The sequence below is a fragment of the Littorina saxatilis genome, linkage group LG14 (assembly GCF_037325665.1).
Source record: "Littorina saxatilis isolate snail1 linkage group LG14, US_GU_Lsax_2.0, whole genome shotgun sequence".
NCBI lineage: Eukaryota > Metazoa > Mollusca > Gastropoda > Littorinimorpha > Littorinidae > Littorina > Littorina saxatilis.
Genome location: NC_090258.1, coordinates 35,781,111 through 35,795,607, shown reverse-complemented (window position 1 = coordinate 35,795,607; position 14,497 = coordinate 35,781,111). Strand labels below are relative to the sequence as shown.

Sequence of the window (14,497 nt, the reverse complement as noted above, 5' to 3'; positions counted from 1 at the left end):
ATGTTTTAATGATGCAGCTTCATATTGAAATCAATTGTCCACTATATATGTTATATAATGTGTTGATATCTACTATAATTGTGATATTCTTGAAAATAATTTAAATTAATGAAAAGTTTACATTCTTCAAGCAACTAAATTCAGGTGCATGAGACTTAACTAGCAGTGCTCTCATTGCAAAATAATACTTTTCACACACAGAAAGACACACACACTCACAAACACACATGCATCAGTACACCAACCACTCATTTTTTGCTTTAGTAACACAGAAAAAAAAATTGGACGACATATTTAAGATGAATAATCATATTTATTCTTACTTCAAGCCAATAAATCTAACAAGAAAATAATGCACAAACAGCTCCATTACTGTTAGATACATTTTCACTTCTGCTACTGTAAATTGTTCAGTCTCATTTAAAATCAAATGCAATTGCATCAAACCTGTTTATCTTAATTGACAACTCTGAACAGTCCATCAAAATAAAGTAACTAAAAGCTCCTGTTTGAAGTTTCTTTTGGGCTCAAGAGAGTTACATATATTATGGCACAGTCAGTAGACTAGTAAAAAGCAAACATAATCACAGTAATAGACTTTGAAAAATAACTATGCAGTATTTTCAGTCGTAAGGAAAATCATAAACAAGCTCTATAACTACAATCACAATATTGAACAATCTTTTTGTGGTCAAAACATCACACTGCCATGCAGCGTCAAGCAACTTTCCCAAAGATGCACAGACACATGCAATCAATATAGACCACAACCTAAATTCAAAACTTCTTGATTGATTTTGTTTTCATTCCTCCTATACCACTGGTGTTTAGCATCCTCCAATACCACTGGTATTTAGCATCCTCCTGTACCACTGGTATTTAGCATACTCCTATACCACTGGTACTTAGCAACATTGAATATTCTGCATGTATTATGCACTTTCTTGCAACTGCAAGAAATCTGGCCAATTCTCATCATGAACAAAAAAACAAAATTTTTCTAGACTGAAGTTATTTGCAGAGTTGTTCCCCCAGTTACAGAGTAACAAAAAGTCATGGTGTTGCTGGCAGTGAAGGTTCTGGAGGGGAAACTGGGACTAAATGGGTGGAGGGGGGGGGGGGGTGTGTGTGTATGAGGGCATACCTTATTTACATGCACACTGATGAGATCAAGCCGACTGCAGAATACACAGACCAAACCCATTCCCACACTTCACCGCCGCTTGATGAGTTTAACACAAAAAGAAAAATGATAACAAAGAATGGCACATGCACAAAATTGCGATTAAAACAATAAAATTAAGTACTCAGATCATTTGGATAGCTGTTGTAAAAGCATAGGAGCTATTTTAAGATCAACAATCACAGACAGAAAAAGCACCTAAAAGAGGCTAGCAGTATAGCACCACACGTTAACTTACTTCAATAATGAATACATAAACAGTCAGCAATTATGCTGTTTCTATCACAGTTAATCACATGACCAACATCATATGACCAATGATAGCATGCATAAACTGAGCGGCTGAACGCAAAATCATGCAGCAGTGGTGGGACTCTGTCATTAAAAGAGCAACCATGGATCCAAATCTTGAAGATACAAAATCACCATCCTCCAGGGAACATAGCTTCCATAAACATGGCTGCCTTATGACAACATGTGAACGTTTTCACAAGAACTGATTTGAAAGACCGAATATGTATCAGCAAGCAGTGTGAAAATATGAAGTCTTATTAGCCGAAGGGAATTACACTCTTCACACTGCCACTACTCCTTGTTGCTGGTGGTATAACAGCATGTCAAACTTCTCTATACCTTGGTGTTTGTTCATGCCTCACCTCATGACAGCTAACGGCGGGTTAAAGCACTGTACCCCTACACAGGTTCACACTATCACTAAGCGAAAGTGTGTCTTTGTCAATGCTTTGTTTATATTTGTTAGCATACCATGGCGAATGTTGACCCCTGTGCTGCTTCACGCCAGGAACGTGTGAGAATGAATCTTGACTGTTCAGCTGCTTGATGTTGTCTGACACGACCTGTGCATCTTGGCCCTTGCTGACAAATGTTTTGGGACCAACAACGGTCTGTTTCTTGTCCCACAGTATGTCCCTGTCCACACTGACGAAAGTGGGTGGTGCATTGTGACGCTGGCTGTCCACAAACTTGGGCTGATTGGACGGGTCAGCACCAGCAGCCAAACTGTGCCTCTCACCCCTGGGGGGACCAGGCCTAGCGACTGAACACTCAGCGTTCTGTGGGACCTCCATGCCGTTGTGGCTGAGGTGGAGGTGCCTCACCAGGCGCTGGTGCACACGAAAAATAGCGCAACAAATGGGGCACTTCAAGTAGTTCCTGCACCGCTTCTCATGGCGCTTCTTGTTGTGTTCCGAGTTGAACTTCTTGCCACACAGACCACAGGCGTGGTCCTTGACAAGGTTGTGGCTGGTCATGTGAGTCTTGAGGTTGATGCGCTGGTAGAAAGTCTTGCCGCACACAGCGCAGCAAAAGTCTCTGTCACCCTTGTGGATCTTCTCATGACTGTACCTGAAACACACAGCAACATACAACAATGTGTGTACACCAGGCAGCAAAAGTCTGTCACCCTTGTGGATCTTCTCATGGCTGTACCTGAAACACACAGCAACATACAACAATGTGTGTACACCAGGCAGCAAAAGTCTGTCACCCTTGTGGATCTTCTCATGGCTGTACCTGAAACACACAGCAACATACAACACAGGGGCGGACGAGGGGGGGGGGGGGGTTCTGGAAACACCCCCCCCCCCCCCAGCCAAAAAATTGAGTTTCAATTTTTGGGGTATTAATCAGTGACAAAATCTGCTGCCTGAAACTGGTAATGATCATCCTCAGAATGCACCATTTTGCATCCTTTGTTTCAAAATTTTACGGGGGGGCATGCCCCCGGACCCCCCTTGCAAGCTAGGCGCTTCGTGCCTTCACACCCATATCTTCACAATATACTTTTGGAAACACCCCCGCCCCCATAAAATGAACTGATCCGCCTCTGCAACAATGTGTGTACACCAGGCAGCAAAAGTCTCTGTCACCCTTGTGGATCTTCTCATGGCTGTACCTGACACACACAGCAACACTGCAACAATGTGTGTACACCAGGCAGCAAAAGTCTCTGTCACCCTTGTGGATCTTCAATAAGCAACAATGAGTGTACACCAGACCTCAGCTAGCAAACACAGTCAACAGCAAAATAAAACTGTTAACAATAGAAACAAAATTCTGGTTATTTAAGACATTTGTTTGGTACACAGGGTAGCTGGTCAAGCAAACCCAGAGTGTTTTATGTCTCGTTGGTCGCATACAGGGATGCTGGTCAAGCAAACCCAGAGTGTTTTATGTCTCGTTGGTCGCATACAGGGATGCTGGTCAAGCAAACCCAGAGTGTTTTATGTCTCGTTGGTCGCATACAGGGATGCTGGTCAAGCAAACCAGAGTGTTTTCTGTCTCGTTGGTCGCATACAGGGATGCTGGTCAAGCAAACCAGAGTGTTTTCTGTCTCGTTGGTCGCATACAGGGATGCTGGTCAAGCAAACCAGAGTGTTTTATGTCTCGTTGGTCGCATACAGGGATGCTGGTCAAGCAAACCAGAGTGTTTTCTGTCTCGTTGGTCGCATACAGGGATGCTGGTCAAGCAAACCAGAGTGTTTTCTGTCTCGTTGGACGCATACAGGGATGCTGGTCAAGCAAACCCAGAGTGTTTTCTGTCTCGTTGGTCGCATACAGGGATGCTGGTCAAGCAAACCAGAGTGTTTTCTGTCTCGTTGGTCGCATACAGGGATGCTGGTCAAGCAAACCAGAGTGTTTTCTGTCTCGTTGGTCGCATACAGGGATGCTGGTCAAGCAAACCAGAGTGTTTTATGTCTCGTTGGTCGCATACAGGGATGCTGGTCAAGCAAACCAGAGTGTTTTCTGTCTCGTTGGTCGCATACAGGGATGCTGGTCAAGCAAACCCAGAGTGTTTTATGTCTCGTTGGTCGCATACAGGGATGCTGGTCAAGCAAACCCAGAGTGTTTTATGTCTCGTTGGTCGCATACAGGGATGCAGAAGGTGTGTAAACAAAAGTACAGACTACATGACAGGTTTCAGGATAAAATCACCATGTTTATACTACACAAGCTGTACCCGTTTTTTCTGTCTGTAAACGACTTATAAGCCCGCTCCTATAAACACACACATATAGTGTCAAAGGGGAGAGAGAAAGAAAGATGATGATTATGATGGAACTTTATTTTAGAAGGATAGAGGTTTAAGGCCACGCCTTTTCTTACAACCTGTCCTTACATCTAATACAAGTAGAACTAACCGACAAATAAGCAAACAATCGAACAAACAAGCAAACAAATACAATGTAATACAATGTAATACGACAAAAAACAACGAAAAAATTTGAAAATGAAAAAGCAATCAGCAAGCAAAGTAATCGACGATAAAACTCACACGATACCAACGTTGGCATTAATGCCTTCACCGATGATGATGATGATGATGATAGAAATACCGTAACATTACATTTTACACATAATACATGTTCGAATTCATAAAGCTTTTCCCAGAGAGAGAGCGATATATATATATCCTGATGTTTTATATATATATGTCGTGCCGAATTCACGGAATTGCCGAATTCGCGGAATCGGCAACATGTTTGCCCATTTCGCGTAATCGGCAAAACGCTGCCCATTACGTGAAATCGGCAGCGTTTTGCCGAAAATGCGGAAAGGCCTCTAAAATTTGCCCATTTCGCAAAAGCGACAGCCAGTCTGTTACTTTTTGTGTCACCAGAACATTGCATTAACATTGTTTTACCTCCCTACTATGTTTTGTATGGTCTATATTAGTCTGTGTCGAGCATGACTCCGGAAATGCACGAAAACTACATTTTTTGCAATGACTTGCCATAACTGATCGATTATTGCAATATCTATCCATTCGAGTATCTAGTTGTCTAAGTGTGATGATATCTCAGGCATTTGAGAACTTTAAAACCAAAAATTGGCTGCCGATTTCTCAAAATGGGCAAATTTTAGAAGCCTTTACGCGTTTTCGGCAAAACGCTGCCGATTTCGCGTAATGGGCAGCGTTTTGCCGATTACGCGAAATGGGCAAAAATGTTGCCGATTCCGCGAAGTCGGCAATTCCGTGAATTCGGCACGACATATATATACAGTTGTCGCCGGTTAATATGACCGCGGTTAATATGACCAGCCGCGTATTATGACCAATTTTACCCGGTCCGGAATTGTCCTTCTTTGTTATGTATTAGAAAAAGCCGCTTAATATGACCACAACGCCGCTTAATATGGCCACATTGTTTCGAGAAAATGGCAACAAGTTCACATCTTTTCAGTTTGAAATCACACGGGGGGAAAAAATACATACGATTTTTTGAAAAAGGCAAAATGGCGTGCGATATTTTCTTTCTTTTTCGTGAATGAAACTAAAGTGATCAGTGATCAGTGCTCAGTGATCTCTAATGTCGCGATCATTATTCTCTCTCTTTTTTTCCCCGAGACTGAGCGTCATAAAAAAGGCAAAAAAGCGTGCGATCTTTTCATTATTTCCCGTGAATAAATCTAAAGTGATCACGAACATTATTCTCTCTTTTTTTGGCAAACAGAGCACGAGCCATCCAATCTTTCAGTCTGATTCAAGAGGAAACAATGTCGAAACAAAAACGCCAAGATCGGACAGCCGAGGAAAAGCTAGAACTTATTGACAAATTTAAAGCTCTACCATGAGAGTGCTGCACAGTTGGGCGTCAACAGAGGAGTTTTGACAAACATTCTCAAGAATGAAGACAGCGTGAGGAAGGAGTGCGCAACGCAGGATTCACCGCAACGAAAGCGCCTACGACATGGAAAAGACAAAGATGTGGAAGATGGTCTTTTTCAGTGGTTCCAGAAGATGAGAGCAAAGAACGCGCCAATTCATGGACCATTGTTGTGTACAAAAGCAGAAGAATTGGCAACGGCTCTCGGACACACTGAATTCAACCCAACCGATGGATGGTTTTCTCGTTGGAAAATTCGCAACGGCTTGACATTTCATAAAATTCACGGTGAAGTCGTTTTCTCTAACATCGGTTAATATGACCAGCCGCTTATTATGACCATTTTATCCCGGTCCCAAAGTGGTCATATTAACCGGCGACCACTGTATATAGCTATTCTGATGGACACGTGGGGGAATTTGGGGGCTGTGATTGGATGGTCTCTTCCGATCATCAAAGCATAATGCTACGGAAGTCGGCCATTTTTGCCAATATCCAAAAGCATATTGGCAATAACAAAGACGCATGGTTCCGGTTGAGCCTTTCGTCATCATACCCACACACAGACAGACAGACACACACACGGAAACCAGCTATATAGATTAGAAGATGACAGGCCCTCACTTGCTCTTGTAGTGTCTGAAGGTGGCGTCACAGAAGCGACACTTGTGCGGGCGTTCGTCAGTGTGTGTCACCATGTGGTTCCTCAGGTTTAGCTTGGCAGGGAACTCGCGGCCGCACACTTCACAGATGACAGGTTTGGCTTTGCAGGCCCCGCCGCTGCCAGGACTGCAGTGCACACACCGCTCTCTGTGAGACCTGATGCCAAACTCTGTGCGGAATGTCTTGCCACACCGCTCACACGAGTACTGACCGGGAGTGGACAGCTTTCTGCACAAACAGACAAGGCACTGTATGCAAACCTTTGACATTGTCGTATGACAATAATGAAGGAAAAAAATTTTCAGACATATTCAGCACTCACCAAAGAATACATGTAAATGGATCAACGTGTCATTTCATTTCATGGACAACAGTGCAAACTCATGTTTTTAGACCAATACCGTAAAAGAGGTTTCCTCAAACTGTGAGCTATTCAGGTCACCTGTACTTCGATGACCTCATTTGACATTTCAATGAAAACATTATTCTTTGGTTCCAGGTATGACTTTCATATAAAAAAAAACGCCTAGATTCCACACCCAGGGCCTAGCATTGGAAAAAGTGAGTTCAGCTTACAAAGGCGGGGGTGTGGAAGATTTTTTTACCCACCCCCCCAAAGAAGATTGAGCAACTAAATTATGCCATAGTCCACAGTCCGTATCGGCACATTACTTCTTCTGACTTGCCTTCCGCCTTCGGAACGAAATCCAGCCATTCCCACTTCCAGGAATACCTGGATTCTTTGTCACTGAATGGCCGACCACGTTCAACAATGTGGCTTCGAGACATTATTTCAAGTCTAGAGCCACAAAACACTGGCACAAAGCATGCTCGCGCGATGCCAGAGGAAGTGCGTGCTCAAGCAAACTGTCAAACCGATTGAGAATTGAACCGAACGGCGCACAAAACGAAAGCTGGGACTGTTTGGGTTTACCGTTTGGGAATAACAGGTTTTTGCATTTCGGCGTACACCAAATCGAGTTCCGCGTACTGGAGATGTTATTTCGGCGTAAAGTAAGCCGAACGGCTTACAATGCTAGGCCCTGCACACCAGATTAACAGTGTATGCATTAGCTTTAAACATGTATCTGTTGGATGGAAAGCTGAACCGAGGAATACTGCATTTTGACATGATACTTAAAAAACTGTTCAGTATTAAAAAAAAGAATCAGAATAAATAAATACATTATTTATCACCAAATAAACAAATTTGCAAGAAAGCTTATGAAACCGAGTGCCCGCAGAACAAGAATCACCTTTGGAGGCAAAGCCAGTCAAACAGGGTTAAGATTTTAGAGCCAATTTCTTAGCCTTTCAAAAACTGCTATGGGTACACAAAGGTTCCCAAGAGAATACAAGGAGACAGTAGCAGCCTGACCCCATCACAACAGAACTCTACAATTGACTGGTGTCTAACCAGCGACTGACGTACAAGACACGTCGAGCTACTTCAAAATTAATAGCCCAGTCTGCTGTGAAGGGTGACACACCTGCTTGGTGGATTAAGGGTGGGGATTTTTCCGATCTCCCAGGTCAACTTATGTGCAGACCTGCTAGTGGCTTATCCCCCTTCATGTGTACACACAAGCACGAGACCAAGCGTGCATGAAAAAGATCCTGTAATCCATGTCAGAGTTCGGTGGGTTAGAGAAACACAAAAATACCCAGCATGCTTCCCATGAAAGCGGCGTATGGCTGCCTGAATGACGGGGTAAAAACAGTCATACATGTAAAAATCCACTCGTGCAAAAACATGAGTGAACGTGGAAGTTTCAGCCTATAAACGAAGAAGAAGAAGAGTTGGAGAAGCATGGTGCGTTACCCATGACCGTGCGTGACAGCGTGGTGAGCCAGCTGACTGTGGTCGGTGAAGGTCGACCCACACCCCTCACACATGTACGGCTTCTCTCCTGTGTGCCGACACCGGACGTGCCGACGAAGACTGTTTGGACAGGTGAAGCCTCTGAAAATACAATACTTTGCCAATCAAAGCAAACTTCTGTCACACGAATCATTGAAACATAACCCAAAACACACCAACTTAAATGTACAGCAGACACACATAGGTTCATGCATGAACTGTCTGATGCCTCTCAGTCTTTCCACTTGTTACATGTTCCTTTAACAACACTTAACCTTCGCCCGACCGGGTTATCGACTACACACGGAAGACATCGTGGGGCCATGCGGACCCATGCTTCTCAAAGAAGGAAAAATATGCATACCCTTCCGTTGACCCATGCTTTCCAAAGAAGCAAAAACGTGCATCCCCTTCCGTAGACGCCGTGGTTAAATTTCCGCGAGAAGTAATTAAATTAAATTATTAATTTAATTATTACTGTGCGGACTAAAGCTTCTCAAAAAAGGAAAAACGTGAATACCCTTCTGTAGACGTCGTGGGGCCGTATGAACCCACATTGTTATGTATTAATTTCGCTCCACGCGACTTCCCGCTTATTAACTCCAAAATTAAACAGATCGTAGAAAATGATGTTAAGAGCTAAGACCAGAAGGTTTGTGACTTCTCTCTCTAGTTTTTATGTAAGTTCCTTCAGTTTGAGAAATATGGGTCCGCACGGCCCCATAATGTCTTCCGTGTGTAGTCTAAATTTGACCTTTGTTTTTTTAATTACTTCTTGCTGAAATTTAATGATCTTTTAGGACATAAGAGCTTTTAAGGTGTCTGAGGCATTCTTAAAAGCTCATTAAAAAAGTCCAACTGGTTTAAGAGATATTTTCAATTAAACACCCTTCTGGGTCCACACGGACCCACAACGACCGGCAAAGGTTAATTGTATGCATTACCAAGAGAGATTTAAATCTTTATAGATCTATGGCTTGACATGAACATTCGATGAGCGGTATGAAGTCTCTGAATAAGGAAAAGTGAACAGGACCTCCTGCCTCCATTTACTTATCAAAATCACAAATAACAACCCTAGGTACACAGCAGTGACAAACACATGCATAACTTAGAGGGATAAAACACTCATTGAAACTCACAGTGAGCAATGCTGACAGACATAGGGCTTCTTGTTGCCGTGAGACTTGCGATGCAGAACCAGGCTACTTGACGCTCTGTACGCCTTGGAACACAAGTCACACTTGAATGGTCGCTCGTCTGTGTGCATCCTGCGGTGGACAATCAAGGCTGACCGACTGGGAAATCGCTTGCCGCAGTCCTGACAAACGTTGACCTTTGAACTGTCTATGCCATGGACCTTGCTTTTGTGTTTAGTGAGTGAAACACTGGCACTGAAGACGTCTGAGCAGCCTGGCTGTGTGCAGGGAAAGTCCCCGGCCATTGGCCTGCAAAGACAACACTAATACATTAGACCTATTGCATCCAACAGTCTTTGCCCCTTAATCACAGGTAAGAACTTCTCCCACTTAGACATACGAGCACTGGTTTTAAATCTAACAAAATGAAGAAATTACACGCACTAAGCCAGACCAAACTCTTCCTAGTTTTATTGTAAAAGATCACAAAGGCCCTTTTAAAGACAAACATACTGACAGAGCTACATCCCCGCCCCTCTTGCCTGTTTGTCCAAACTATAAAGTATAATGAACTCACTCAGGCAATTAACCCCTTCACTGCCACAGTATAACAGCATTTTGGTATTGCTGTGTGCCAGGGCAAAATTTCGCTTTCTTCGGTAGGTTCACTAATCTGTTCACTGCTCGATCATTTATTGAGATATCTCTTAGATCTTTGGCATGTGTTTTGCTTATACTCTTGGCTATTATGTGATGACATGATCATTGGACTTTGTTTGTGATTGTTATAGTAAAAATTGATATGACCATTTTTGTCAAAAATTACAGTTTCCTGACTTACACACACACATTGCAGAACGTAAAACCACACAAAACACTGTTAAAACTGGTGTCAAACATCAGGTACTCACATTACAGCCCATAAAAGTATTCTTCTGTGTGGTAATCCATAAATCACTTCTTGTAGAGCTTCCAGAACACTGTATCGCTTGAAAACAGGTCTACGAGTTGAGGTCCGACTTTCGGCCGCCATTGTGAATTCTATCTATGGTTCTACACTTCTAACAAAGTTTTCAACACGTGGTACTAACTTATCCGAACGGTCAATGGGAAAGAACTGTGTTTAGAACCCCATACAAGAACTTGGACAGCGGTTACCTCCCATTTAGTTTTCAGAAATGTCCTGAAATGTTGCTGACGCAAATCCCCCGTACTAGGTACGGTTATGGGCGTACGACAAACCGAAAATGACCACGTACCTAGTACGAGGTGGGCAGTGAAGGGGTTAAAGACACAATGTTTTAAGTAGTCAAAGAATCTGAGTGTATCAAAACCATTACTGGAAACCATATAAAACATAATATTACCTCTGACATATCCTTATAATTCTGACCATAATGATGCACAACGACAATCACTGTTTTTAATTCTTACTTTTTATGTACACATGTTTTACTTACACTAACATATAAGCCTGTTGACATTTACGGAGGGGGTGAGCTGTGGTCATGTGACTTCCCATTTGAGCTGTCCTTTCAAACTCAGCATCACAAAACACACACTTGAGCTTGTCCATGGTCTGAAAATGGAATTTGCGATGCCGGTTCAGACCATTTAAGGAAGAACACATGACATCACAATCAGGGCATCTGATGGATCCGTCTTCATTCAGTAAGTTCTGAAACATGAAGAAAAAAGTTTTTTTTTAAATAGCTTTTGGAAGAACAAATGACTATGCTTAGGTCCAAAAAAAAATAGGTCTGTTTACGGTAACCCGACCGACCCTATTTTTTTTGCGCGACCCTAGACTTTTTTTTGGCATTTGGGGGAGAAAAAAAAATTAAAAAAAAAAACCCTTGTTTTTTTTGCAAAATAACATAACAATATGGTTTTTTGAAGAAAAAATATATATCAGAAAGAAGTAACGTGTTGGTACATTGTACCGGCACTAATAACAAATCTTCTGTAGCTTGTTTGTTTGGACTGAAATAAAGAAACATCAAAACCATTTTTACTTTAACAAAATTTGCTGAAAGACAATTAAAAACAAAACCCACAATTTTCAAGTATTCAGATCTCTACTTACAGATGGAATCTCAACCTCCTCATCCAGGTCATCTGTACTTGTCTTCAAGCTTGAAGGCTTCTTCCCTTTCTTCGACATCCTTGGCCTTGATCCTCTTCTCCTTTTTGTTTTTCTTTGTGCGCGTAAAACTGAATCTTTACCAGAACTCAACCTATCCTTTGGCTTTTTATCAGGTGTAGAGGATTCACTAGACCGACATGTTTTCTCCCTCAAGTTTGTACGCATGTGATAAACTGTTTGTGACGATGTTTTATCTATAAAATTCGGATTGTCATCATCATCATCATCATCACCACCACCACCATCAGTTTCCAGAACAGGAGTGCAGCAGCTCTGTTTAGACTCTGCTCCTGATTTAGACCCCTCTTGACACTCATGTTTTGTATCATTATTCTCTACATGCTTCCTCTTTCTGTATTCATGCTCTGTAAAAGCGTCCTTCCCATCACTGCACATGCTCTGATCGATGTCTTCCTTCTCATCTGAACACTTAGGCAAACTGCTTTTGCCTTTTCTGGGAGAAAAATCAGTGCAGCTGTCAGTTTCCTGCAAGGGAAAATCTGAGTGTGAATTACAAGCACCACTGTTCTGCTGCTCCTCCTCAACTGCAGGCTCTAATACACTATCAGTTTTCTTTGGCCTAGGCAGAAAAATTCCACTGGCGGAAAGTTTTTCTGAGATCTCTTGGTGCATGCGTTTGTGTCTTGCCAGGTGAGACAGGTTGATGTAGTCCAGTTCACACTCGTCACACTTGTACCTCTTGCAGACATCCATGTTGTGATCAACCTGCTGGTGGTCCATCAGGTCGCCTCTGACAAAGAACTCCAGGAGACACACGTTGCAGCTGTAAGTTTTCACTTTTATAGGGGACGCCTTGATGTGATTGATCATTGCCTCTGATGTCGCATAGCCAATGTTGCAGCAAGGGCAGAAAAACGTTTTGGCTGATAACCCCTGCGTGCCTGCTCCAGTTTCCATCGACTCTTCCATTGTACTTGCTGGATTCTTGAGAAAAAAATGACAGAAAGATCACACAAAATTAAGGATAGATAACAACAGTAAAAAGACATACACTCCTGTTTTTGTTCTTATATTGAAAAGCTCGCTTTCACAGGATTTCTATAGTTGAGGAAAAAACCCTGTGTAAGTCTAGGAATCACACATTAACAAGCCATGTACTATGATGTAGCATCTCGGATCTCCACATCTCAAAAAGAGACAACACTGCTATTACCACAACATTCTTCACAACAGATCCTAATGAATATCGGTATTCCAAGCTCTCGTAATCTCTCGCAAACTTCAGAGCATAGCAAAGCATGTGGTACAGCGATCTCGCGCGAGCTGCAACGCCAAGGTTCGAAGTTCTCGCGGTGTTCAAATCATAACAAAGAGCGTGTCTCGCAAGAGCTGCTCAGATACCGAAAAGGTCTATTGCAAATATATATAGCATAAATATTTCTCATACACCTGTACCGATACGTACGACTACGTGCCACCCACCCCAAAGCTTCTTGAACATACACACACGCGCACACACACACACCATAAATATGCATACAATTCTCTCCACTATTCTCTCTACAGTTATATAATGCACACAAACATGCACACACACACATGCACACAAACTGACACTCAGATAGGAAGGTAAACATTTTAATGTGGATAAGTTTTTGTTGGACTGCTTTTGTCTGCTCTTGGTATCAACTTAACAAGTAACAAAAACCGAGGCCACTTTAAACAAGACAGACTGAACACACGTTTATTTCTCTTCCTTACCTTTACTTTGTTTTCTTCTGCTTTCGAAGAGCTGTGGTCGGGCTTATGATCCATGGTTCGTCTGCAACAACAGCAGGTTTCCAGTCGCCCATCTTTAGTGCTGAAAACCAAGCTTGGTCCCATTCTGATTGAGGAACAAACCAATACTGGTTGTAGCTCTGCCAGTTTGGGTTATACTCACTCGGTATTCTGGTTGGTAAAATTGTTTGTGACTGCATCCTTACTGAGAAGCAGAATGCCTACCGGAGGTAAAAACAAACAAACAACAACATTGAATTCTATTGAATTTCCAACAAACAACTGGAAACCGTCTTCCGTAACAAACACGATTGATTTTGCATGAGTCAGTTGCTGTCAGTGTGTGTGTGTGTGTGTGTGTGTATGTAGATCTTTATTTGAAGAAATGCCCATGCACTGTGAGAAACAATATTTGGGGTTGATTTTCAAGAGATCGTAGTAGTAAACCGGCCGTGGCTGCAACAACTTGAATGCACAACCGATATGAGCCCATCAGTTCAAGTCCAAAATAAAAAGAACAAATATGCCGTTGTTCCACTGCATTGCTTAAATTGGATGTTGAAAAGCCTGTGGACAGGTTTGTTTTGTTTTTTTTGGTCACGAAGACAGGTTGCATTTTCAAGTTTAAAGTCTGTCTTGCGTATAAGTAGTAATTACTAATATATAACATGGACGCGTGTTCAGCCGGCGTGGGCCCGCCGCTCAGTGCTGGACTATGAAACTAATACTGAGTACAGCTTCATCAGTCAAACAGCCACATCTCTACATTTGTCGTGCAGCCTCGGACTTTCCCCCCCCCCCCCCCCAACTCGCTCTCAGTCTCTCCTTCCCTCTCTCCGGCTCTCGCCCGCCTCTCACTGTTCTCTCTCTCAGTCCACACACACACCGACTCTAAGTCTACACACCCAAAGACACACGCGCGCGCGCACACACAAACATCATTTGCTGTGACACAAGCTGAAGGGAACATAATATAAGTTTACTGTACGTCGAAGTACTCATGAAACACAATAGTACATCATTCTGATAAGCATCGCTCCACGGCTATTGCCAGTTAATACAAGGAACTTAGTCGATAAATATCGACAGGGGGCGGACAAATGGTTTACATGTGAAATGTGTGTATATGGGTGTGGT

The 14,497-nt window shown here is 42.6% G+C and overlaps 1 protein-coding gene across 1 annotated transcript; it reads right to left on the bottom strand.

Annotated features, from left to right (window-relative positions):
* Nucleotides 1-293: 293 nt before the first annotated feature.
* Nucleotides 294-13,947, bottom strand: LOC138947659 (zinc finger protein 835-like). Its single transcript, XM_070319185.1, has 7 exons — nt 13,343-13,947; nt 11,561-12,565; nt 10,935-11,152; nt 9,478-9,783; nt 8,297-8,437; nt 6,436-6,702; nt 294-2,548 (listed from the first exon to the last, which is right to left on the bottom strand). The coding sequence occupies exons 1-7, from the start codon at nt 13,463-13,465 to the stop codon at nt 1,861-1,863; spliced, it is 2,748 nt and encodes a 915-aa protein (XP_070175286.1). The 5' UTR covers nt 13,466-13,947; the 3' UTR covers nt 294-1,860.
* Between the last annotated feature and the right edge of the window lie 550 nt (nt 13,948-14,497).

Coding starts and splice junctions, on each gene's coding strand:
- LOC138947659 (XM_070319185.1), bottom strand. CDS start 13,465: ATGGGACCAAGCTTGGTTTTCAGCACTAAAGATGGGCGACTGGAAACC. Junction 11,153..11,560: donor AGGAGGTTGAGATTCCATCT/GTAAGTAGAGAT, acceptor TTCATGTTTCAG/AACTTACTGAATGAAGACGG. Junction 8,438..9,477: donor GTCTGTCAGCATTGCTCACT/GTGAGTTTCAAT, acceptor TTGTATTTTCAG/AGGCTTCACCTGTCCAAACA.